General features: G+C 43.7%; 1 protein-coding gene across 2 annotated transcripts; it reads right to left on the bottom strand.

Moving 5' to 3' along the window:
* Window positions 1–273: 273 nt before the first annotated feature.
* Window positions 274–26,618, bottom strand: Ssr1 (signal sequence receptor subunit 1). 2 transcript variants are annotated; one of them, XM_052727592.1, is made up of 9 exons: window positions 26,437–26,618; window positions 24,355–24,467; window positions 20,846–20,933; window positions 18,823–19,085; window positions 17,224–17,300; window positions 16,469–16,547; window positions 14,597–14,690; window positions 12,425–12,488; window positions 274–1,052 (listed from the first exon to the last, which is right to left on the bottom strand). In XM_052727592.1, the coding sequence occupies exons 1-9, from the start codon at window positions 26,513–26,515 to the stop codon at window positions 1,028–1,030; spliced, it is 882 nt and encodes a 293-aa protein (XP_052583552.1). In that variant the 5' UTR covers window positions 26,516–26,618; the 3' UTR covers window positions 274–1,027. The 2 variants fall into 2 exon arrangements, with proteins under 2 accessions (XP_052583552.1, XP_052583553.1); XM_052727593.1 differs by lacking the exons at window positions 274–1,052; window positions 12,425–12,488 and adding an exon at window positions 12,565–14,325.
* Between the last annotated feature and the right edge of the window lie 1,110 nt (window positions 26,619–27,728).

The following is a 27,728-nucleotide window of genomic DNA, read 5'->3' as shown; positions in this document are numbered from 1 at the left end:
GCAGGGCTGGTGATACAGTTTGTCTCTATGTGACGATGTATGAACAAAGGTGAGCCTGTGTCGGGGATCAGATGCAAGGTTGCTCCCGTCAGCCGGTACGTCACTTTCAGCTCCTCTCACATTCACAACCCACAACCCCAAATGTGCTCTATCCACAAGTCCCACAGCACTGCCATTGGACACACCTGGGAGCGGGGGTGGGGGGTTGGGGGGGATGACTGTCTTCACCTTTGACCTCCCAGGGCCTGGCACCCAGAAAGATTCACATATATCTGTAAGCCTTTTACATCCATTTATTTCCACCCAATTTGATTCAAAGTAATTCAACTCCATTTACATCAGCACATTTCAAGCTCATGGTGAGCATCAACACTCAGCAAACTGCCTGAGAGCCAGCTAGGTGAATCTACATTTGCATGAAGCTTTACTCAGCTGGGTGCCTGGCTCACCTCCACTGGAGGGCCTGTGGAGGGGGGGACCACTCAGCTCTTTATGAGGTCCCGTCAGCCCAGCCCGAGGACACTCCTCATTGAACATTTCCTCAAACGGTCACAGAAGCTGCTATGGTATGTCCAGTCAAGGAGGCATGCTAGCTTCCTTCACACGGAATCCTCTGGCTCCTGCCATCTTTGTCATGAGGCCACAGATGATGTGGGGACATGAAAGCCCGCTGACCCAAGTGGCCCTAGAGCTTGGCCGGGGAGTCCCTCCACCCCTGGCTGGTTGGGCCCCTCTCCTCCTACACACTAGCTGTCAGAGACGCGGGGCTTCCTGGGAACACTCCACCCTGAGACAACACACACGGCAGCTGTCGTCACTCATCAGCCACAGCTAGTGACCCAGCCATTTCCAGCGGTGACTCCACAGAGGATTCAGCTGAGCAGCTGGTGCCGTCCTAAATTTCACAAACAGCAAGCCGGTGCAGAGAGGACATCCAGGGGCCACTGGTCTAGGCAACTTCCCGAAGCAGCTGAGGCGGGCACATCGTGCACCTGAGACCGCAGGATGGCTGAGCAGCAGGGTCCCCTCAGTGGGCCTCTTTCTTTCTGCGCCTGAAAGAGCAGGAGGAGACGGTGACCTAAGAGGCTGCATGATGTGCTCCCAGCCACTGCCCCAGTGTCCGAAGCTTGGGGGATGGGTCAATGGGGCCTAGGACCATCTTAAAGGCTTCTTTATGCTGCTATGTGGAGCCGAACACGTCACCCATCAAAGATTCTCCCCACCATGCTCTTCCTCCTATGAAGAGTCAGAGAAAAGCCTGAGCCGGGAGTTCCAAATTGGAAATTTGGCCAGAGTACGAGTCCCTCCCGGAAAGAAGGCCAAACAAGCGTGCTTCTCATTGAGATTGGGGCACTCCCATGCTTCAGGAGGGACCTGGTGTGAAAACAAGTCTCGCCATGCTGCGGAGTAAAGGAGAGCGAGTTCTCATCTAGAGAGGTATGGATCCTTGCTCTAGAAACCAAATCAGTGCCTGACCATTCCCATGCCCTCACCCACTTTACACATTTTGAGTGCCTACTGTGTTCCAGGCTCCAGACTGGGAGCTGTCATTGTCGCTGTCCTAGGGAGCAAGGCATGACCCTCACAGTCAATGGCGGCATGCATACCTTGAGAACTGTGTGAATGAATGAAACCCTGTACCTGGGATTATGGAACACCTACCCTCAGTATAAGGCAGAGAGTTCAAGAAAAGCTCCTTTGATACAGGGTGATGACAGGAGCTAAGGAGCTAAGGCTTAGTTCATAAAAGGCTTGCCATGCAAGTGTGGACCAGAATTTGGCTCCCCAGGATCCATGTCATGCTAGGTGGACTCAGAAGGGACAAGAATGGCAGTTAGTAGAGTGGGTCAAGGCTCTGGCAGCGCCATGGGCATCTGGCATGTACTGTAGAAGCATGCAGGAAGCAGGATCCACGCACACTTGTGTAGGCTGGGCAGCAGGCAGTGTGGCTGACTGCATGCCCAAAGCAGTCTGAGATTGCTTGGAGACGGATGAAGTGAGGGAGGATGAGAGGGCTACACTGTTAAATACGTCATGGTTTGGAGGGAAAAGCTCTAGTGCTTTGAGTAGCAGACACATGATCCCCCGCTTTTAGAGGGAGAAACAAAGTTACTGTGGGTCAGGCATTCCGGTCAGCTTTTTTTGTCATGCTGCATTTTTTTTTTTATAAAGCGGAAATAAACTAAAAGATTTAGAGCGCTTCACTGGATTAACTAGTAATTCTAGTTACTATTACCCCTATTTGACAGGTGAAGACAGAAGCAGAGGTAAGTCAGGGGACTAGAGGAAGGTTATCCACATAGTACATGGGTGGGTGGATTCAGGAAAGGGTTCATCCCAGTAGCTGACCCAATCTACGACACCATCATCCAATGGATGGAAACAAACTGCTCTGTTCTCATGCCATCACATACACAAGGAGATCCTGTAGCAGGCAAAGCAGAGGAGTGGTTGGCTTTCTCTGCTCAGCTTGCTTCTCCTGGGGTAGTGGTTCTCAACCTTCCTAAAGCCGAGACCCTTTAATACAGTTCCTCATGTTCTGATGACCCCCAACCGTAAAATTATTTTCATTGCTACTTCATCACTGTAATTTTTCTACTGTTATGAACTGTAATGTGAATATCTGATACACAGGATATCTGTATGCAACCCAAAGGGGTCATGACCCATACTGGAGTAAGTAGTGTGTTCAGGAATGAACTCTACCAGACTTCTCCAGCGTTCAGGGCTGGGAGGCCCTGGGAATGGGTGGTTCAGTCACTGCCATACCCTCCATGGACAGCAGAGGGCAGCAAAAATACATCTGTGTAGACAGGCTTCAAGGGAGTCTGGAATACCTCACACATTAAAATATTCTTTTTAAACTTTTTATATTTGTTGTTATTGTGTGTGTGTGTGCTTTCTCGTGCGCCATGGTGCGTATATGATCCTGGGACAACTTTGTGGAGTCAATTCTTTCCTTCCACCATATGGGTTCTGGGATCCAACTCTGACTTGGTGGCAAATGCCTTTTGGTGCTGAGCCATCTCGCCTGCCCGGCAATATCTTATCATTTGAAAGCTCCCTGTAGTGGATCTACGGGAAAAGTTATGAAGAAAACAAACAAAACAAAACAAAACCTCTCACAAGTGAAAGTGACTATCTCCTTTAAGAAACTGACTTTTATGTGCATTTAGAAATGTGTTCATTTTCTTTGTATTTGTTTTATTTTGTTTGTTTGTTTTCAAGACAAGGTCTCTCTGTGTAGCCCTGACTGTCCTGTAACTCACTCTGTAGACCAGGCTGGCCTCGAACTCAGAGATCTGCCTACCTTTGCCTCCTGAGCGTTGGGATTAAAGGCATGCGCCACCACTGCCTGGCTGTTTTTGTTTGTTTTAATTAAAACTTAAAATATATGGTGTGTGTGTATAGGCACATATGTGGATGTCAGAGGTCAAACTCTGGGGAGTTGGCTCTCTGCTTCTGATTCTGGCTTCTGCAGCACACCCCCCCCCCCACTTTTTTCCCCTGTTTTTTTTTAAGACAGGGCTTCTCTGTGTAGTTTTGGGGCCTGTCCTGGATCTCGCTCTGTAAACCAGGCTGGCCTCGAACTCACAGAGATCTGCCTGCCTCTGCCTCCCGAGTACTGAGATTAAAGGCGTGCGCCACCACCGTCCAGCCCAGCAAGTACTTTTTATCCTGTGAGCCATCTCATTGGCCCTAATTAGGTTTTCTGAGACAAGGACTCACTCTGCAACCTCACCCAGCAAGCCTCTTGCCTCAGCCCTGATTACTTTTTTACTGTGAGCATCTGCGACCAGCTGGGATTAGTTTTAAGTATTAGTGGCACCTAGTCTTCAGAGGCAGAACAATGGGTAAGGGGCTAACCTTTGACCGTTTTCCTTGCCTCTCTCCTCCCAATGCTGTCATGGCTAGTGGGCCGCTTGTGTGGCTTGTGAGGGGCTAATTTTTGCTTGGCATCATGCCTGGTCATCGTGCATGTAAGAAAGTATCTGTGGTTACAAGTCAGTTTAGGAACAAGTTTTTCATATTGAAGCTACAGCTGTTATGTTTTCGTGCCTTTTCTAGAGCTACCTGATGGAATTTCACAGGGACCATTTACCAGTGATTACGTGGACTTGGCTGCCATTTCTTCTCGAAATGAGCAGCAGTCTACACTCCAGATGCCACCAGCTCTTTACATAGACTCAAGGTGCAGCAGCTTGCAAGGTTCTGCCTGTGAATCCCAAGCATGGTATGCAAACGCCTCTTCTCCCCTTGGGTTTTCAGCGGATGGTGACTAGGAGGTAGTTTTGTTTTGGAGGGAGGCACACCATCACATAACTGCTCGGGATACACACACGAACCTATGTTTGAATCTCGGTTTTGCAGCTTAATAGTGGAGTTTGTTTCTAAATCAAGTAAACTTGTACTTTTAATTTCCTTATTGCAAATGTATCACAGTGTGGCTGTGTAAAAAAATCCTATCATCAAACACCTACCATTGAGGTACTATTTGAAGATTCCATCTAGTGACTTTGTTGCCTAGGCTGGATGTGCAAAGTGGGGCCATGTGTATTTGAGGCAATGGATCTAGTGCTGAGCTACAGTTCTGGTCCTGAAGCTCACATTTCATAGGGTGAAACAATGTAAGGATCAGGGAGGAGGACGTGGACAATAAAGCAAGGAGTGTGATGCACACGGTCAGGGGAAGCATCCCGAGGTAAGCTGGACAGGTCCCACTGCTGGAGTGTGGGGGCTCCAAGACGGTGAGAAGCTGGAGAGGGTGTGCAGGTGAGGGCAAGGCAGGGAGGGACGCTCTAATCTACACCCTTGAGCACCCTGCAGGGTTGAGCCACAGTGGAGCACCACAAACAGACTGTGTCTGTGGAAATGAGAGCTTCCGATTTTCAGCAGGGCAAAGTCAAGTTCTTGACTTGGCTGTGACAGGGATGCAGCATTGAATGTGTGTGTGTGTGGGGGGGGGGGGGGGGCGGGGGCTGGACCAGTGCAGAGCTGAGGGGAGAATGGACATTCATAGTTCACATCGAGGATGATATAAAACGCCTGTAGGGGGCTTCTGTGAATAGTTATCCCGACCTTCAAACAGGAAGTGTGGTAACACATTTTAGGCATTGGCTCACTCTTTTTGGCTACATGAAAGCTATCTGCAACTGCTTTGAGGATCACACTCATCTTTGGAGGCCCAGATAAAGTCAACATTCATGTTTATTGCTTTCATTATAAAATATAAGCACTTTACAAACATTTTGAAAAGGAAAAAAAATCACCACCCTAGCACAAAGACTGCATCAGCATTTTGGTATGTCTCTCCCTAGATTTAGCATTTAAAGGTTAATCTGAAATTTAATACTGTTCCAAGCATTTAGAAGAAAACATAAAAATACTAGTTCTTATAGTCCTTGTTTTTTCTAATTCTTCAGAGCATGTTTTTCTTTCACAGAAGACTGAATACATTAGTTAAAGAGCCACATTCTCCAAGTTTGCAGCCTCTAGTCAAGTGACCTTTCTGTGAGGAACATACAATGTGACAGTGCAGAGCTGAGCTTGGAGGAACACCTGGTCTACTGCCTCATCGGGTATCCAGATGACAATGCTTAACTGGCTGGTTTGTGATGTGTGTGATTAACTGGAAACCACTCTTAGTGTGAGTGGGAATGAGAGGAGGGTAGGTCTTTGAACCCTCATGTATCTTTTATGACCATGATCTGCAAAGTCAAGAGCCCAGCAGCACACGTGAAGGGGTGTGTGTGTGTGTGTATGTGTGTATGTGAATGCACCTGTGTATGCATGAGCGTGTGCAGTGCTGGGGATGGAAACCAGGGCCTCACACATACTAAACAAGCTCTCTACCGCTGAGCTTTTCAGACAGGGTCTCATTAAGTTGCCCAGGCTGGCCTTGAAATTTACCCTACAGCCCAAGCATGCCGAGAAGTCACAATCCTTCTGCCTCAGGCTCCCAAATAGCTGGGATTAAAAGCCTACACCATCAAGCTTGATATAAAATTCATTGTTAGTCCTCTTGATTCTACAACACTACTTTGTTATCTGGAATGGCAACATTTTTGTATGTAGAGAATAGGTTAACTTTTAAAAACATAATTCTGGCCAAAATCATGATCAAATTTTTTTTAGATAGGATCTCACTTACATAGACCAGGCTGGCCTTGAACTCTCAAGAGATCCACCTACCTCTACCTACCTCCTAAGTGCTGGGATAAAAGGCATGTGCCATCATGCCTGGACTGTTTTTTCCTTTTTTCTTCTGTTTAGTATTTTAGATATGTTTGAGCATCTCATCTCTCAAGATCAACAGCAACAGGCTAGCACTTGAGAAAGTTTTCATACTGCAGCAATGCTCTCCCAGTCAGCTGTAAGAAGGGATATGCCTTGGAAACAGAAGCAACACAGATAAGTAGCACCTTTACCTCTTGGGCTCACCAGACTCGGCACAGCCATCCCGACACTCATATGAGGAATGCCTATCAAAGCTGCATGAGAACTACTAGTTCACTGCCCCCATTTTCACTCAACAGACACAAAAGCCACCCAAAGAACACCTTCAGACGCATCACCATTAAGAACCCCCCACTGGAAAGCTTCCTAATAAATGAACCTGCTTGAAGCACACTGGGAAACCACAAGTGGGGACGCGCTAAGTTCGAACAGCAGCTCCAGGTCTCCTGAAGGAAACTGGGAAGCAGAAAAAGTGATGTTTTGAATCAGAGGCACCTCAGAAGTAGAGAGGACTGAAATCTAATAGTAATTCACAGCAGAGCCAGGGTTAGCTGTCACTCATTCGTTCAGGCTAAAAGAGAAGTCGTGCTGCTGAAAGGTGACACATGTGTTACTGGTGTGGGAAGAGAGACTAGAGGGTCACAGGCAGTTAGACTGGCCCTGAAGGAAATACTTGAGATCAAAGAACCCAGGGCTGAAATAACAACCTCAACAACACGAAACATGAAACAGTGGTGAGAAGTGCTTTAGTGCTGAAGCACGACCCTGGATGGGAAAGGGGACTTGGGGTTGGTGGCCAATTAAGATGGCTCCGGCCACATGGAGTGCCACGAGATCCTAGAAGAACAGGCTCTGCCCAGGCAGGGCTAAGTCAAAAGGAACCTGAAACACTGCAGGCCTAGTGAAGGACAGCAAGACCAGCAGCACAGGGACAGTGTGACAAGAGAAAAAAGCAGACAGTGGAAGAGGAGGATCTGCAGGACTCAAGACGAAGCAAAGCTTTCAAGAAGCAGGCAAAGAAGAGTCAGAGATGGAGAGGATGGTACGGAAGGAAGATTCCATCTGGAGATGAAAACAGTCCAATCCACAAAGTCCTCAGGAAGCATAAGGTTCACTGCAGTCCTGAGGATTGCCACTAGAACACAGGAGAGCCTACTGTGTGCATAATGAGCATATAGTCATTAAGGGATTCCTTACACCTCCAGCCAAGTTCCAGGCAGCAACTGAGCACAGAAGTGGCTGTCCCAGAGGCTATGTCACATAGCTGATGACTGAGTGTCTGTGAATGAACATGGAGCAAGTGCTTGATAAATCCGACTTGAACACGTTCATTTCTTGGTGCTAAGAACTGAACTCAGGGTCTTGTGCACACGAGACAAGTGCTCTACACACACCATTCTTCAGTATTTCTCGTCCTCTTGTCTAAAATGCCTTCAGACTGCAGGTGTATGGAGGCCAGAGGACAACCTTGAGTGTCATCCTTAGGAATGCTGTCCTCTACCTTTGAGACAGCTGGCCAGCACATGCCACCATACCTGGCATTTTCATATAGTTTCAGGAGCTCAAACCCAAGTCCTCATGCTTGCAAGGCCATTGTCAACTGAGCTATGTTCCCAGTTCATGCTGCCTTTGTTCTTGAGACAGGGTCTCGCTATGTAGTTCTGGCTGGCCTAGAACTCACTAAGACTAGGCTAACCTTTATGCAGTAACAGGCTCCCACCTAACTGAGCTAGAGGCCGTCAATACCCAAGTCTTGGGGCTCCTAATCTAGCAGAGGGAGATGTGACAGCAGGACAAACTGTCACAGGCACCTACAGAAGTCTGTATAAGGGAAAGGAAAGGAACAAAATAGGCACAAATTACCTCTGTGTCTTGAAGACTAAAGACCTATCCTTTGGGCTCTTCAGGTACCCTGGATTTTCTTTGCAATGTCTTATTATGCCCAAAGAAAATCCAAACTGAATAGAAAGTAGATCAGAAGTCTTGTAACCCCAGACCTGCCCCCACCTGCCAGTATAATACAAGCAGCTATTAACATCTCTAACACATATATGGGTATTTCAGCTAAAAAATTCAAACCATCCAAACACTGTTTTCATTTTTTTAAAACAAGGTCTTGCTATGTGGCCAGGCTGGACTTTCTCACGATCCTTCTACTTCTGCCTCCCCAGTACTGGGATTACAGGTGCTCACCATCACACGTTGCCAGATGTTTTTAAAGAACATTAGCTCTTTACTAGGGAGACATATATATGATTTAATGAAGGCCAAATGGTGTATTGTGGTTAAATAAATTATAAAAATTAAATCACTAGTTCAATTTTATATACACACACTACAAGCAAAGTGCAATGAGGCATTTCTGCAGTGCCTATGAGCTAAGTGGCAAGTGTATTCAATGTGTACATGGTACAAACACATGCTGATATTCAGCACCATGGCTATCTCCACTTTCTAGCTGCTGGATTCTGGAAAATGAGTATTTGTAAGCTGCCCAAATGCTTGGTTTTATAAAATGTCCATGTTGTCTGGAGTACAGGGAAAGAACACTGAGGTTTTTAAAAAAAGACATCTCTTGGAAGCCCTTATTTAATACATAGCCTCCAAGTCACTTAAATTCAATGACCCTTTTTACACACACTAAGTGAGAACAATGCGGCTGCCCCAGTGAGCTGTTGTGAAGGGTCTTAAAGAAGAGGGCCCACAGAACACATCTCATGATTCATGTTCAACAAACAAGACTCCCTTCCCACACCCTTACAAAGGCAGGACACCCAGCTTCAGTGTGTGTTCTACACAATTCTACCATCTAGAAAAGACCACCAGGACACTTCAGGGAGAATGACAAGGCTAGCTTTTGTGTAAATGAAAAAGAGATAAAAGCATGCAAATACCAGCAAAATTAAAGCCCCAGAGCAACTATTGCTTAGCTATCCGCAATAATTTGTAGCCCTGTTGTCCCTTCTTAGGAAGTACTCTGTACAGGTCATTTTCTCTGGAACACAGACCAGCATAACCATGAAACCTAACATCACACACACACTGCTGACAAGAAATCTGACCATGAGGTTGCGCTTCACTAAGCTGAGTAAGGGAGGATTTATTAAAGAAATACAGATCAAGGTTACTGACTAGTTCTATGGCTATAAATGCAACCCAACACTGTGTAAATACTTCAACTGTATCTAGAAATAGTCAATTTAAGCTAACATACAATCTTGGAACTCAAAGAAAAACCAAGGGTCTAGCCTATCAACATCTTTGAGAGCATATATATTGTTCTGAGCTGAATTAAAATTATTTCACACCATACTGTAGGAATTCAAGACTATCCTGAACAAGGGCATAAGACCCCATCTAAAGACAAACAAAAGGCATGACTCAAATGCACTAACTACCAAGCACACGGTATGAGTATGAGCGAACACCTTTGCACTACAAGAGACGAATGCTCTATATTCCTGCGTGTAACATCATCTACTATACCTCCAAAATATGAGCATGACCATTATTCAATATTGTACCGCTTGCCTCTCTCCCTAGCAGTTCTAGGCTGATAAACTGGCCACCTGATGTATCAAGTTCTATTTTCTCTTGTTACTGTTACTTCACATTTCTACCTGGTTCTTTCCCCTTAGGCTTTACAAAGTCTCACTTCTCCTTTCCAAAATCCTCAGGCAACATTTCAGTGGACAGTGTATCAGTCCCCAAGTCCCTTACTATAGAACATGATTCAAATGATGAAGCTATACAAACAGAGTGAGACCCATGCTTTATGACACATTATTCTCAAAGGCCTGGGTGACATTTGATACACATGATCCTTAAATTCATTTAACAGATTCTGAAACCCACTTGTTCAAAAGATGAATTCTGAAACCAAGGTTGATGATGCAAATGACTATATTGAAAGAAAAAAAAAAAGCGCTTCATCCAAGTATTTACATTTAAAAAGACATTTAAAAGTAGACTACTTATTAAGTGTGCTTGAACAAACCATGTGTGGAATTGAATTCCATTCATTATGGAGTTAGTTTCTGCTAAATACTTACTGATGCTATAGTAGACGCCTGGCACTTGAAGACCCGAGTTTTCAGCTGTCCCCAGTCTCCACTAAAAAGTAATACATTCTACACTCCCGAGGCTCTAATCTGGGCCTCAGAAACAAAGAGCTGGTGTATAAGGCAATTACTCAGGGATGAGAACGTGGCAGCTCTAAGTGTGCTTTCTGCAACTGCCCATGTTGTTACCAGGTATTTAGTCAAACTCTAGGGGCCATTTAAAGGTTTTAATCACTTATACCTTACTGTAGTATGTTACAGTAGCTTAACAAACTGAGATATTCACAGAAGGTTCTGGAAAATGTTTCTTGAGAATGAGAAGGGTCTCTTATATTACATCAAGTTAAAAACCATACAGTTCCTCAGGCCTCAAAGAACCTTTTCAAAATAAACTGATTATACAGCCCGATTAAAAACCCACACACATTATATTACAGCCATAGAAAGTTTACAGTCCAGCAATGCAAATACAGGCAATTTGACATTTCAGCCCCTTTTGCAAAATGATTAACAATTACAGAAGACCTTCCATCGTTATTGGCTTTGGCTCACATGTTAAACAGCTTGGGAGTTCTGTTTCTCTGTGTATTTTGTTTTGTTGTTTTCCTTTAGATGTGTGGGGAAGGGAATGGACCTTCCAATGAAAATGAAGTCAGGAATAAAAGAACTACTGAAATACTACTTCCTTGTAATACCACAGGGAGACTATGGCTTAAAAACAGAGAGAAGGAAGCCTCTGACCATTCACTGAACTCAGCGCTACTTTAAGTCTGACAATAACGCCAAACTTAATTCACTAGTTCAGGCAAGAGTAACTAAAGGATTGTTATCAAAACCAGCTTAACTTTGGCCCTGCAATCTTAAGTGCTTAAATTTTGGGAATTTTCCACATTAACAAAGACAAGAAGTAGGTCAACAATCAAAAACCCCAAAAGATCAGGCCAAAGATAAACCTTGTAACTACTTTAAAAGTTTCCAACTAATGTTTTTGTAGGTTAGGATTAACCAAAATGTATCCCTGCCCCTAAAACTTGATCCCCTTGGTCTGTAAACCATGACAAGTTTTCTTAAGATTGTTTCTAAGAACAAAATGCGCTGCTGAAAGCCAACAACAAGTAAAGAGGCAAGGAAATGAGGTCACTCCAGAGCTCTCCCAGGTCACAGGAACAACAGACAACACAACAACCCAGTTTGCGCAAACTATTTTTTGTTTAAAAAAAAAAAAAAAAGAAAACAGGCGTAAAATTAGGATTTATATACCAACATCAATAGAACTGTCAGGTTTCACAATTTTGTTGCTAGAGATTCCAAAATTCCTTGACTCCATTGGTGAGTTCCTGAAGGTGTGCACACAGTAAACAGCAGCAGATACCCAGCATGCCTCTGCTGCTCAGGGAGCAGTCACTCCTGCTTGTGCCTTTAGAATATAAGCTGTAGCCAGGCGGTGGTGGCGCACGCCTTTAATCCCAGCACTTGGGAGGCAGAGCCAGGCGGATCTCTGTGAGTTCGAGGCCAGCCTGGGCTACCAAGTGAGTCCCAGGAAAGGTGCAAAGCTACACAGAGAAACCCTGTCTCGAAAAACAAAAAAAACAAAAAAAACAAAAAAAAACAAAAAAAAAAGAATATAAGCTGTAGCAAGCAAAAGGCCTGTTTGTGCCCGTCAGCTTGGATTTGATCAATTCCAAGAAATAAACAAATTATTTCCTCAAAATGATCCATGGCAGAACATCTAAAACCACACTGGCCACAAATATTAATTGAGCTTGGGGGCAAAACTCAGAAAATACAAGGGAAGCGGCACCAGCGTTTTGCTGAGTATTCTAAAGGCGTGGTTCAGGTAGTTTAACAATGATTCTGGTAAGACAACTGCTCAGACATTCACACCCACACAGTTTAATGTTTAAAAAAAAAAAAAACAAAAACAAAAAAGCCAAATTTGTTACTTTAGAAAAATGAATGCAGTGCATTTTCACAATATTATCGCCACAGACTCTGACTGCTCAGTCCACACATAAGCAGTAGTTGCCTTCTATGGTGATATGGCTTCTCTGCACTAATTCCCATCAGGCCGAAAAACATTAGGGCAGGGGAAGCACAGACTGAATTGTTGCACAAAGAACATTTACTCATCAGATCCCACCGATCTCTTCTGTGCCCGCTTCCTGGGCAGCCTTCTTGGAGAAGCTTTATCTGAAAGAGAGCAAGTAAGAAGCTAACTAACTCAAGAGTGTTTTGCCTTTTCAGATAGCAGTGCACTCTACACACACACACACACACACACACACACACACACACACACACACACACACACACACATCTGGTAACAAATGTCTCTTACCTAGCTCTAGGTTTTAAAAATAAGTTTGAAAATATCCTTCCAGGGTAACACCAATTAAACTGAAATGTTCACATCGAACGTAGGAAACCATCTGAAAAGGGTTGTTCTACCACCACAGACACCAAGCACACACGCACACTCTATAACATGCTGACAAGGGTTGTTCTACCACCAGACACCAAGCACACATGCACACTCTATAACATGCTGACAAGGGCTGTTCTACCACCACAGACACCAAGCACACACGCACACTCTATAACATGCTTGTATGTGCAAAAGCAAGAATTTCAAGATACTTTAAAAGACCTAGGCATGGTGGGCCACAATCCCAGCACTTGGGAGATGCAGGCAGGAGGATTAGGAGTTCAAAGCTTATAGCAAAGGCTACTATGAGATTCTGCTTAAAAAACATTTAAAAGATATGACACATTTGAAGCATACTTATGTTGGACACTAATATAAGATTTAGTTGGGTGCATAAGTTTGGGCAACTATACAAATTTATCTGGAAAAAGCAAGCAAAGGACATTAGTACCTCAAAGCTAAAACCACTCCAGTACACAGAATCACTTTAGAATTTAACAGAAATATATGTAGTGTTGAGTTTCTACTATTCTATAAAAGAAATAATCTATATGTTTCTTTTAAAAACAGAGGGCCAAGATGGGTCTGGTGGTTCATGCCTGTAATCTCAGTCCTAGGGAAGCTGAGTTTGAGGCCAGCCTGGGCTAAATCTACAAAGGCTGTTTCAAAAAAAGGTTGGACATACCCTCACCTCATTTTCTAGGAGCACTCGGTGTACCAGGAAGACCAGCTCACTGGGAAATAAGCTATTATTTTTCCAAAAAGAATAAAGAAAATGTATACAGCCTGGTGACAAGTGCTAACTGTGGCGGCAGGAAGATCATTTGAAACCAGATACAAGGCCAGGTTGGGCAATATACAAGATCTGGTTATCTTGTCATCACCACCAAATGATTTCTGAAGATAAAAAAATTAAAAAACAAAAACAAACAAAAAACTGGAAAAAGATACTTTCACCAAGGTGTGAGGTTTATTTATAAGTATTCTATGAAATGAAAGAATATGCCTAACATCCTTTTTCTTGAAAAAGTGACTAGGATACATTTTATAATAAATGTTTATCAAGAATAACTGAAGACTAGCGGGGCAGTGGTGGCGCACACCATTAACCCAGCACTTGGGGGGCAGAGCCAGGCAGATCTCTGTGAGCTCAAGGCTAGCCTGGTCTACAGAACGAGTTCCAGGACAGCCAAGGCTGTTTCAGAGAAATCCTGTCTTGAAAAACCAAACTGCCTATTAAAAAAAAACAAAAAACAAAAAATAAACCCAGAATATATTAAGTAATATTTTAGATCCATTCTTTCAAAAGTAGCTTATAGGCAGTTGTTGGTCATTGGTGGTGTTCACCTTTAATCTCTGGAGGCAGAGAGGCAGGTGGATCTCTGTGGGTTCAAGGCTAGTCTGAGCTACAGAGCAAGTTGCAGGACAGCCAAGACTATACAAAGAAATCCTGTCTTGAAAAACTAAAAAGCACTTTGTGGTATTTCCCCCCCCAATTACAGTTCCATTATTCAACTTGCTTCCTCATGCACTATGCAGGAGCCCCCACCGTGGTAGCAAAGCCCATGAAGAAATGAACCACCTCACCTCTTCTACTCTGCACTGAAGCGACAGGGAGGAAAAGACAGGAAACGGATTAGAGAGAACTCAGACACTTACAAACAAGCTGCATGTCGGAAAGCACCTCTACATTCAATCATAAAAACACTATACACGGAACAAGTCTTTAAGTTAATCACTACACCAGAGTCTAAACAAGTAATGGAAATGATCAATGGTAAATAGTACTGACCAAGCATTTTTTTTGCTGAATTGAAACTACTTAGTTTCTATTTAGAGAAAAATTTCTCACAAAGTTTATAAGGCTACTTACTGATCTGATTCAAAGTTTCCTGAGGAATCCAGCTCATGTCAACATCATTTTGACTTGACGTGCCCATTTCTACTTTCTGTATGGGTCTCTTGCGCTATAAGAACATAAAAGACATATTTCAAAAACATGTCACAGCATTGTTTATTCTAATTTTAAAAACATTGATCAACATATATAATTTGAGTATCTTAGCAGACAAATTACATTCTTTTGTTTTCAAACACCCTAACATACATTTTATTTGCTAGAAGGATGAAAACATCATGTCTTTTTAGTGAGTAAAGATGCTTGCGACCAAGTTTGATGACCTACATTTGATCCCAGAGTCCCAAATGACAGAAGAATCAACTTCTCCAAGTTGACTTCTGACCTCCTCACATGCCAAAGTGCATACATGTGAATGCACATGTATACATACCCACCCAAAAATAAATAAATGTAATAGGAAAATGCTTTAAAAAAAATAAATCTTAGCCGGGCGATGGTGGCGCACGCCTTTAATCCCAGCACTCGGGAGGCAGAGCCAGGCGGATCTCTGTGAGTTCGAGGCCAGCCTGGGCTACCAAGTGAGTTCCAGGAAAGGCGCAAAGCTACACAGAGAAACCCTGTCTTGAAAAACCAAAATCAATCAATCAATCAATCAATCAATCAATCTTGACTATTTTCAGCCTGTAAAGAGCCTAATTTGTTGTTATACCACTGACAGATCAAATAAGAACACCATTTACCCAATAATTTTCTTTCCATTTAGGAATTAGATCATAAAAAATATCCAGTCAGTGAAATTGAGGATAATTATTGAAATGTTACAAGCAGGCAATCTTTCATTGGTAGTTAAATACAATTAAAAAGTAGGCACAGATACAAAAAAACCCACACAAAATCTCACATAGGCTGACTATAAATTCATTAATGGCATGAAATTTTCAAGGCATAGTGGTATGTATCTATAATCCCAGGACACTGCAGGAAGAGGCAGAAGGATCAGGAGTTCAAGGACTGCCTTGGCAACACAGTAAATTCAAGGTCAGAGTAGGCTACATGAGACTCTGTCTCAAAAACAAATAACAAAAAACCAAAACAAAGAGAGGGAGAGACTTTTTCTATAGCATATCTGCTGCAATACTGGACTATAAAACCAATTTAATTCCATTTTCTCTAGCCTTGCTCTGAAATTTAAAAATCTAACCTGTGCAGGAAGCTGGCGCAGTGGTACACACCTTTAATCCCAGTACCCAAAAGGCAGAGGCAGGTGGATCCCTATGAGTTTGAGTCCAGCCAGATATACATAGTTAAGACTGTCTCAAAATTCTGTGGGCAAAGTTTGTAATCCCAGCACCTGGGAGGACACAGAAAGAAGGATCGATCATGCCAGGCCAGATGGAGCTACACTGGACTTTAAGGCCAGCCAGAACCACACAGAAAAACCTCTCTCAAAAACCAAGTGCTATACTTACAGTTCAGTGTAGAATGCTTGCCTAGCAGGTAGAAACTCTGATAATCTATTTAAACAGTTTTACATAGTCTATAAATTCTGAATACACAAAAAAGTACCCCCTCTCACTAAGAATTCTAACCCAAATAAATTGGTCAATTACAGATAATTCAATCCATTCACGAGAAAATGTATTAGGTGGAAGAAAATCTTTCTGAACTCATGGAACATTACAGTGAGACAGTAGAGATCACTTTAGAGAGTAACTAGCACACTAACTGGATTTGTGCACACATCTCAGAATAAATTCAAGCCACACATCCAAAGTCTCATCTCTGGGGACTGTTTTAAAAGGCACAACAAACTACAGTAAGAACTCCAGCGTATTAGTACTGTAACAGCTGGGTGTGGTTTCCCAGCTGCTCATTCATAATTACCTTTCTAGATTCTAGGAGCTGATGAAGGCCAACAACAACCAGAAGCCCAAGACCAGCAAGGAACATATACATAAAAATTCTGGTACAAAAAAGAAAATATAGCTCGTGTTAATTCATACATACTATATCTAATTAAAAACAAAATCCTATCACATGCTACAACAGCTTTCCAAATAAATTGTAGGAAAAAGAAGTAACAGCATTTTAATTAATTCTAGGCAACAAGCTTTACAAATTTCCTTTTATTTAGAGTTAAGAACACTTTGTCAATAAAAAACTCTACCATCTAAGTTGTGTTTTACTTCGAACTCCCAGTTTAAGACAACTCAGTAGTTTTGTTTGCTTCACAGTTACATCCTTTTTCATAACTAGCCTTATAAATCCCTTCAAGTAAGTCACATTTAAGTTCACAAATGATTCTTCACTCAAAAAAAACATTTCTCAAGGAAAAAACCCTATTTTGTGTGATTATCATCGAGACATGTTAGATGGGCTAAATCTCAATTCAAACAGAAGAGATGTGGGAAGAGAAGAGTCAACTACTACCTTTGTAAAGGCATTTTTCCAGTTTCAACCATCTTTCCTGACTTGTATTAATAGGCACAAGAAGCACATAACATGTGGACTCTGCAGTAAGTATTCCAAATCTGCAGGGACCATTGCATTCTGACCATTTAAAGATGTTCTGAGATATGAGCACACTGCCCTCCAGCTCAATCTGTGAGCTCCAGATACACAAGGACCGCTTTACTTACGTTTCTCCATCTAACCCGTCCTCTCTTTCAATCACTGTAACTGTCTGATTGAAGACAGCATCTTGGAATACATTGCCCTGTTTAAAAAACACACATTAAAAATCACATATGAGATGTGCTGAAAGAGTAAAAATGACCAGTGTCCTTAAAACTGTTATCCTACTGGACTTAACTTTCCCACCAGTCACAAGGGACAATAAAGCCACATGTAACTGCAGGACTCAATGCCAGAAACAAAACCTTACGATGTTAATTCCCCCATGAGATAAAAATGCCCAGGAAATTGCCAGGACCACCCTCTACTTTCCTCAGGGAGCAGGGAGGTGGTGCCTTCAGGAGCCAGGACAGCAGTTCACAGAGGAATGGCAGGAAGAAGCAGAGCCCACAGAGCTCCTCAGTGGCAGCTGCAGGAGCAGACCACTTACAAAGCAAACCTGGACAAAGTCAGGTCCATGATCTATCTACACTGAACCGGAATGGAAACCAATTCCACTCTAAGGAATGGACCAGTGATTTATTTCCAGTTCCAAAGCATTTTTTCTATTATCATCTTAAAACAATTTTGACAATTTAACAAAACTTTAGTTTTCTAGTACAGGGAACCACCAGACACACAACAGCTGTTCTTCCACAAATGTAGCACTTTAAAACTGAACCTAACTCAACTCAATCTTAACTTGAAAATAAGATGATAGACACAAAATGAAGTAACTCTAGCTATTTAAATGTCACTTTGAGACAGAATGAGAATCTCTTCCTCTGTGCTAATCACAGTGCAGGGCCTAGCTGAAGACACAAGGTGAACACATTAACGGGGTGAGGGAAGGTGGAACCCACTCCTTGAAGGATGCTCTTGGGAAAAGAAATTGGATAAACACAGCCTCATGCAATAGAGAACGTAAGAGTTGTCACTTGGGGTCTCTGCCCCACAGTAGTGGATTCCTTTTGGGCTTAAATGAAATTAACACATAAACTTTGCTGCTAAAACTGTATTTAAAAGTGGGTTTTTTGTTTTTGTTTTGTTTTTTGTTTTTCGAGACAGGGTTTCTCTGTGTAGTTTTGGTGCCTATCCTGGATCTTGCTCTGTAGACCAGACTGGCCTCGAACTAACAGAGGCCCACCTGGCTCTGCCTCCCGAGTGCTGGGATTAAAGGCATGTGCCACCACCGCTCAGCAAAAGTGGGTTGTATTTTATCTATGAGTATACAAAAGAGCAAAACTGTAACAAAGTCTTTAGAAGCATTTAAATGGGCCAAAAGGTCTACAACAAAATGAGACAGAACAAACTATTCAGCAGCATCTGAGTAAGAGGCAGACTCCACTTCGCCCTTCCTGGCCCTTGTCAAGATCCTAACAGCAGCACCTGGTTCCACAGAGCTCAGGCAGGCACACTTACACTGTGCTGCTGCTTATTTCTGGCCATCTCCCTCACCACCTTGGAAACGCAGTTAGAGACGGATAGGCAATCCCCTTTGCATTCTTGGTGCCCATTACAGTTTGAACACAAAATAAGCACTTATCAGACAGAAAACCATTCGACAATGGCCACTGTTCCCTGCAGTCTCTAACAAAAACAAAACACAACTCAAAAGGTCTTACGTTCAAATCTTTGTAGTTCAGATTGATGACCAGACCAAAAGGCCGTCCCCCCATGGGCTCTGCAGGAATGAAGGAATACTCAAAAGTCGCCTGTCTCTGGGGTGGCACTATAGTGTTCAGAGGAAGAGCTGTGAAATTCTGGATGTAAAACTGGTAGTCCTGAGGATAACGAAATGAGGCATCTAGCGATTCAACAATAAAATCTTCTGTCCCCTTGTTTGTAAAGCCTACCAGGAACTTCACGATGTTGTTTGCTGGAAAATCTAAGACACAAAATAGGAGGGGTGGGGGTGGGGTCAGAGCACATTCAGAGTTCAAAAGGAAACACAGACACGGACTTGGTTTCAGAATTCTCTTCACCAGAGCACTCTAGTATGACTACTAGCTCTGAACAATCAGAGCGATACTACAAACTAAAAATCTTTTGTCTGTTCTCTGGGATTCCAATTTAGGAGATAAAGTGGGTATTGCAATTTCAGCCTAATCACATCCAGATTAAGAGGCTAAGAAAATCATAGCAGCAAGATTATCATGCAAGAGGTTTATATAGCTCAGTATGTTACTACAAAAGTAAAGGAAGGAGGTCATCACACACTTAAATTCCCTTTTCTCAAGTGCTGAGAATAGAACAGGGGCTTTGTACTTTCTAGGTATGTCAAGAACTATTGAGTACATCCCCAGCAATCAAATCACTTTTTGCAGGCATAAAATGGATATATGGAAAAAAGTAAGACCAAAAAAATTCACAGTTTCTGTTGTTAGTCTTCCATAACACTGTACAACAGCCTAATGGGTTGAACTCCACCTAGAATAACACAGGCTACAGAACAGACAGACTGGGTTAGAATCTTGTCTCTGCACTCTAGTTTATGTTCTGAGTAATCATAGAACAAGTTTCTTAACCCCTCTAAACCCAAGACCACCAATAACTATATCCTCAGGGTTTGCTGGGATTAAGTAAGCACTGCAAAGTATAAAGAACAATGCTATCCACAAAGCCCTCAATAAATAAATGCACTCAAGAATTTGAGTAGCCCTAGCCGGAAGAGTGGAAATGCTCCAAAATCTAAACTTTTGTGGGTCAACAAGATGCTACAAGTGGAAAATCCAAGTCTCAAGTGATGCACATGAAACAAATCCACCCTACAAATAGCTCATGTCTATAAAAATATTCTAAAACTCAAAAAAAAAAAAAATCAAAACCACTTCTGGTCTTATGCATTTGGAGCAAGAAATACACAACCTTAATATTCCTTTCTAAATTAATGCTATGCTGTAACCAAGGCCTAATTGTAAACATTTAGTATTTCACTGATATTTAATCATTCAAAAATACCACCAAATTCCAGACAGGTCTGATGATATATGCCTGTAATCCCAACACTTGGGAGGCTGAGGCAGGAGGACCTTCAGTTCAATACCAACAAACTAAACTTCTTTTAAAAGTTAGTATGGGTGTGAGTGTGGATGCAAACACATAAAACAGAGAACCACTTCTGGGAGTCAGTTCTCCTCCTCACTTGCTCAGGAAGGGCCATCTTGTTTCTGCAGGGCTGCCTACTCCCGGCTAGCTGCCTCACAGCCTCAATGAGACACCCTGACTGGGCTTTTTCATGTGATTACTGGCTCTTTTAACATGGGTTCCAGGGATTAAACTCAAGCCATCAAAACAGAACAAACCAGTATTACTGACACAGCTTGGAAAAAGTTTCAAGAATGGTACCTTTGGGGCTGGTAAGATGGCTGTGTGGGTAAAAGTGCCAGCAAGTAAGCCTGATAACCTGAGTTTGATCCCAGAAGCCGGCACAAGAGCAGGCCTCCTGCAGTCATCCTCAAGCCTCCACACGCCCCCACTGGCACGTGTGCACCCACATGCACACATACGTTTTTTTTAAAGTATTTTTGAGAAGAATGTTTAATTTCTAGTAAACCAAATAACATTTACTTTCCCCTTTAAATACCAGCATTACCACACAGTGTTCATAAACGTAAGATCAGAATTAAACAGATAATTCTGCATTACCTTCTCCTTTTACAAATAAGATAGTTGTGTCTGCACTCGGTGAAGCTTCTGGTTCACCAGATACATCTTCTTCTTCTTTATCTTCTGCCTAAGGGCAACATCATCAAAAACAGATTGCTGTTAAAGGGGTGACAAAAAAAAATCACTGAAGTACAGACTTCACTAGACTGGGATAAAATACTGATTTGCTGGTACTGGTGGTATGAATTTCTTATTTTTTTTTTTACGAGAAGATCACAAACACAGTCTGCCAATATCACAATTTATACAGTGGAGTTTTCTGCACTGGGGAAATCACTACTCAGCACATCCCAAGTCAATGGATGAGCCTCTCCCTGGGAAAGCTACCTCCTGGACCACAGCATCTCTGCAGCCAAGTAAGTATAATGGTATTACTTTGCCCTACCTCATCAATTAAACAGCTCATGAAAATGTGCACACCAAGCCAATGGGAATCTGGTAGCTCTACCTCAGGTAAAGACTGAAATTCTGTTTCAATTTCTCATAAGCATTCAGGAAATGCCATCATGGATAGGAGTCCAGCCACACTTTGAACTGCAAGGTCCTTAGAACAGAGACTGGCAAGCTAGTTTCCTTCTAAGGAGAGACCATAATAAGGTCCCCCTCCTCATCACTACTTACCTCTGCTGCTGCTGTGTGAAAGCAGCCAGATAATAAATGGATGAGCAGAGCTGGATTTGGCCAGTAACAACATTTTGTCCAGCCCCATTCTCAAGCACCTTATTAGCAGCCCAGAAAGATTTACATTCCAATTAAAATTTCCTCATGACAATCAGCCATACACCACTGAAATGGTATATCTGTCAAATACCATTGAAATGGTATGGTAATGGTGAATACACACCCCTCTACAGAGACAGAGTTCCCCAGATCTGAGGAATACACAAGGCAAGATATGACTTTTGAAGACAGAGACAGATTGCTGATTGAGCATAGGAGTTTGAAGCCAGCTTGGGCAATACACTGTCTCCAAAACACAAGTAGGCAAACAGACCTGAGACAGGAAGGCTAACAAATTCTGTAAGAATAAAGTAGCAAAGTATACTTGAGGGAAAAAAAGTGAGAGAGAGAAATCACAACTATGATTCGATTAATGGACTTCAAAAATAAAACAAAAGAAAAAGACAACAGTCCAATCCACTGGAGCCACATAAAAGCAGACAATCATTTATGGGGGAAGAAGGATAGCTGCTAAGTGCCGAACTCCATTGTGGGCATATGAAATTGGAAGTGTACTATGCTGCAAAGTGGTGGCAATATTTGTGGAGCTCAAGGTAAAGGGCTAGAAAGGAGACCTGAAAGCTATTAAAGGCGGTTGTAGTGGTTAAAATCAGGTTTTACCAACATTAGGGTGTAAGCAGAAGGTAGCAGAGAGAATCCCAGCAGCAAGCAGGCAGGAAAGAGAAAGGGGTACCACAGGCTAACAGAGTGGGATTCAAATGCAAATAGCAAATGCTAAAAAGGGCCTGAACTATGCAACCAGGAAAATGGGCCAGTAATTTGGCAATGAGGTTGCTGGTGACCTTAGCAACTTTCACTACTCATATAGGACAGATCCTGATGGGTAACGGATATGAAGCTACATAAGAGCAGAAAGCACAGATTACTCTTTCAGGAAGTACCTGGTACCGGCAAAGGCAAAAAAGCAAGTAGCAACTGAAGGTGGGAAGACAGTGTATCTGCATGTGTGCAGCTCCAGACCCGAATGCCAACAAGAAGGACCAATGCCGGACAAAAGCAAAGAATCCTGTACGATCCACAGGGTGAGATGGAGACCCTTAGACGGAGCATAACACTGTCAGGAGGAAATGCACAGAGGTGGAACTCTGAGAGCTCACTGTTGAAGGCCCTCATTTTGACACCAGAGCCAACACTGCTGCCAGAGGACTGACACAGGAGTTAAAGCTAGCAATGTCTGGAAGAACAGATGACAACATGGAAAGCTTAGGACAGTGAGATAATAACCTTATGATTTACCTCAGGTCACAAAGGAATATAAAGCCCAGTGCCTACTACCTAGTACAACAGCACAGACGAGTCCGTGTATCCCAGACCACCTCCATAAGCAGAGGACAGAGCAGGTAGCAGGTAATCTACTTAAGGCTGCTCCTCTAATGAAATGGGTTGAAGATGCACAGCCTCCAAGCATAAGGCTTGGCACAGATCACCAGTAAAGGTCTCTTAAAAGCAGGGAGCCAGCAAAGCATAAAAATTAAGGGTATTCTATTCAGATGAAATACCATGTGCCTGTATATCAAAATGTTAACTCAAAAAAAAAAAAAAAAAAAAAAAAGGAGCAAACTACCAGCTTAAGCAGGAAGAATGTTGTGGCAATGACCCCAATTTGAGCTGGGTTGTTTTTTTTTTTGAACTTTATATATATGTGTTTGCCTGCATGTATGTGCACCTATGGACCATGTGCACACAGTGCCCATGGAGACCAGAAGAGGGCATCAGATCCCCTGGAACTGGAATTACAGATGTTTCAGGTCCTCTGGAAGAGTAGCCAGTGTTCTTAACTGCAGAGCCATCTCTCCACCTGAGCCAGATATTCATATTGTCACTATTACAGAGCACAAATTTCAGAGCTAACTTCTAAGAGATCTTCTCTAATGGTTACTATTCAGAAGGCCTATTTTATCACCTGCTCTTTATCCCCTGCTCCCCAAACACACTCACATTATCCACACGAACATCAACTTTTTAAGAAAGCAGAGAAAATATCGCACTTGTTCTATCTAGTACCAGAATAGAGCCTTGCTACATAGTAGAGATGGCCCCACGGGAGTCACGGCAGGCTACTGAATGAAAGTAAGCAAGCACAAAAAAAGAAAAGACAGACCTAGAAAGCTGAGCACCGTAGGCTCCAAATTTAATAGCTCAGGTCTGCTGCTAGCCCCACTATACTGTTCTCCTCCTACATTCACATATGAATGATCTGAACATGTTCAGTGCATCTATTCTCCTCCCCTACTCCAGAAAATCCTTGTGTTCATTCTTAATGACTTGCCCTTAGGCCAACTTCAACCCAGGGGAGATAGCTCAGAGGCTAAGAACACATACGGCTTCTGCAGAGGACTCATATCTAAAACCCACAACTGTCTGTAACTCCAGTTCCAGGGGATCAAATGCCCCTGGCCTCCTTAGGCATTTGAACTCACATGCAAGTACCCATGCATTCATATAACTTAAAAAAAAATTTACCTAATTTGCCAATAAGAAGAACATATTCTTGGGCTAAGTATCTAGCTCAGTTGGTAGTGTACTTGCCCACTATTCCTGAAGCCCTGGGTTCAATCTCTGGCACCAAATAAAACACATCATGTCCTATACTTGGGAAGAGGAGGCAGGTGGACCAGAAGTTCAAGGTCATCCTAGCTACCATAAGTTTAGAACCAGTCTGGGCTACAGTGAGACTACCTCAAAATTCGGGGGGGACCCCACCTTCATGTATCATATACATACTAGATATAGTATATAGCACTAACCAGATCTGTGGGTTCATCTTCCTCTACCTCAGCTTCATCATCTTCATCTTCAATTATCGAATCTTCCACTGTTTCTTCATCTTCTGTAAGATCTTGAGCCACTGCTAATGACCCTGAAAATAAAATAAAAAATCAACACTCTTATCACTGTTTTTAAACATCAGGTCTGGATAAGAAAATGTTCTAAGCCGGGCGGTGGTGGTGCACGCCTTTAATCCCAGCACTGGGAGGCAGAGGCAGGTGGATCTCTGTGAGTTCTCTACAGAGTTAGTTTCAGGACAGTCAAAAGCTGTACAGAGAAACCCTATCTTGAAAAACAATAAAAATAAATAAATAAATAAATAAATAAATAAATAAATAAATAAATAAATAAAGATAAAAGAAAGAAAAAAAATGTTCTGCCTATAGTAATTCAGTTTCCCTGGTCAGCTGAACAATGTCACTGCACAACAATATTTATATTTTTTTATTAGTAGTCTTAACTACTGCGTATTAAAGGGAATGTTTCTAATATCAAAAGGCACAAAATAGGGAGGCCAGACTCAAACTCAGTGAGTTAAGGGCACTTGATGCCAAGCCTGACTATGTCAATTTGATCCTTAGGATTCACTCTGAAAGGCGTCCTCTAGTCTCTACATATGCACTGCAAGTCACACATACAGAAAGACAAGACAGACAGACAGACAGACAGACACACACACACACACACACACACACACACACACACACACTAAAATAAAAAAATTTAAAATATGTGGTATCTTCATGGTTAGTAGCAAAGAAAAAAAAAAACCCTTGGAAGCCCTTCAAAGTTCTAGCAGTTCTTTCCAGCACTTCTCAGAGACTGATGATGTGGCAATTCAGTAGAGAAGGAACTGTGGGAAGAGCCACACGTGCGATACCTACGGGAAACCATCTGTCCTTAGGACCATGCATTTTTAAGTTTTCACCTTCCTGAGTTAAAACGGTTCATTCGTAGTTTATACATCATTTTCCAAAGCCAGGTTAAAAAAAAAAAAAAGAAAATCCAAAGGGCTATGGTTGTAGCTCAGTTGTTAGCGTGCATGTCTTGCATGCCTGGCATGCTGGAAGTCCTGGGTTCATCCCCACCACCTCATTGATGGGGTGTGGTGCCAGACACCTGAAACCCAGCACTCCAGAGGGACAGGCACAAGGATCAGAGAGTTCAAGGTCCTGCTAGGCTACAGAGATTTCGAAGCCAGCCAGGGTTACTAACCTCCGTGAGACTGTCTCAACACCTGTCCCGTGTCCCCACCGCGCCCCCAACCAAAATCTGTAACAGTTACTCAAAGCCATACTAGCTACTAAATAGAAACCAATCACTTCCTGTTTTCTTGGAACAGCTTCTGAACGTGGATCATTACTTCTTATGCCCTGGGCCGCGGAAACTTAGAAAAAGGAATGGAATTCTGGCGATTATTCAAACTCTTTTTATAAATTGGAAAAATCAAAGTTCATGAAGGGCAAGAGGAAAAAGTTTCTACGTTTTTACATTCTGCCAAGTTTTTTTTACCCCAGGTTAATCGCTGGAATGAATAAACTCATAAATCTCGAAGTAACTTTTTCCCAGCACATTTCCAACCAGCAGAAACTGGCTGGGAAAGGGAGAGGGGAGGAGGGAGACGTTAGAAAACGAAAAGAAAGCCATCCCGTGGGAACTCTTCAGTAGCGGCTGAGGAGCAGAAGGAAGAAGGGGCGCTTTTGGACACCGAGCCTCGAGGTCCACACAGACCACGTTGGGCGATCAAGGAGACTGAGGGACTATGATCCACCGCGCCGAGGTGGAGAGTCCACTCTGGGCGAATGAATGGAGGCGCGCCCGCGTGGGGCTAGCGACACGTCAGCGCAGAGGCTGGAGGCCGGGGGGCTGGGGGTCGGGGGCCCGCGCAGCACGCGGGCAGCGGCGAGGCCGGCCCCGGCGTGGGTCCCGCGGACCGAGGGCTACGGGCCCGCGCTCGCAGGGGGCGCCGAGCCGCGGTGGGTCCTGGGGGGCAGCACGGCCCCCCCGGGGAAGAGGTCCCGGGCGGCCGCGATGCCGGGCCCATCCCCCGCGCCCCTCACCTCCGGGGCCGCCGCGGAGCAGCACGGCGGCGGGGAAGGCCAGCAGGAACAGCAGCAGCAGCCGGGGGAGGAGTCTCATGGTGCGGCCGGTCAGCGTCCACTGCGAGTCCGCTAGGGCTCTCGGCGGCTCGGGCGGTAATGGCGTTACACTTCATCCGGGCTCCGCAGGAGGGGCGGGGCACGCACGCGCGCCGGCCGTGGTCCCGCCCAGCCACCATCGACGTGGCCTCGAGGCGCCCAGGGGCGGGGCCTGCGGACCGCCAGATCACGTGGCCGGCGGGGGCGGGGCCTACCCCTTCCAGATACGTATCTCCTTCGGTGGGTGCTTTGAGGGACAGACCCTCTGTGACAGTGACGTGAGGGACGGAAACTTCCTGCATGTGTGGCAATTGGAAGACGGAAAGGGAGGGCTGTGGGTAACGACAAAAAACCCATGAGTGAAGCCGGGCGGTGGTGGCGCACGCCTTTAATCCTGGCACTCAGGAGGCAGAGCCAGGCGGATCTCTGTGAGTTCGAGGCCAGCCTGGTCTCCAAAGCGAGTTCCAGGAAAGGCGCAAAGCTACACAGAGAAACCCTGTCTCGAAAAACCAAAAAAAAAAAAAAAAAAAAACCCATGAGTGATGCCTCCCGCTGTAATCCCAGCATTTGGGAGATTGAGGCAGGAGAATTGCGGCGAGTTCGAGAGCAGCCTGGGCTCTGTTGTGAGCTCCTGGTAAGTCTGGGCTACAGAGTAAACACCTTGTCACAAAACAAAGCAGATAGAAAGGGGAACACACAGACAGGAAGATCTACCCCCATCCTCTACAACAAACAATGAGAGTTCTGGAGTTTTATTCTTTTAAATTTTACTCTGGGTGCGCGTGCGGTGTGGTGTGTGTATTTGCCGGTGCACAGATGTGGAGGCAGTCAGAGGACAACTGGGAATTGATTTTTCTCCTGCCCCCTTTATGTGGGTTTTGGACTTGAACTCTGGTCCTTACGCTTGCATCACAACCATCTCTCTGGGATTTTTTTTTTTTTTAATGTAACAAACCCAGACTTAGAAATCACCTAGCATTTCTGCTGTTTCCATTCCAGAAGACCTGGCTTCTGGTTTATTTCTGGCAACTTCAGCTGGCCCGTGTGAATCAAGCTCAGGACGACCTCCAGACACAATCCTTTATGGGGATTTTCTTAGTTATTTTTCTGTTGTTGTCAAGAGACACCATGGCCAGACACCATAGCCAAAGCAATGTATAAAAGAAAGCATTTAGTTTGTAGGCTAGTTTATGATTTGAGGATGCATTCATAAC

The sequence above is a fragment of the Peromyscus californicus genome, unplaced genomic scaffold (genome assembly GCF_007827085.1).
Source record: "Peromyscus californicus insignis strain IS unplaced genomic scaffold, ASM782708v3 Scaffold_8__1_contigs__length_139910024, whole genome shotgun sequence".
Taxonomy (NCBI): Eukaryota; Metazoa; Chordata; class Mammalia; order Rodentia; family Cricetidae; genus Peromyscus; species Peromyscus californicus.
Note: the sequence above shows the minus strand (reverse complement) of the source record. Positions and strands in the feature narration are given on the sequence as shown.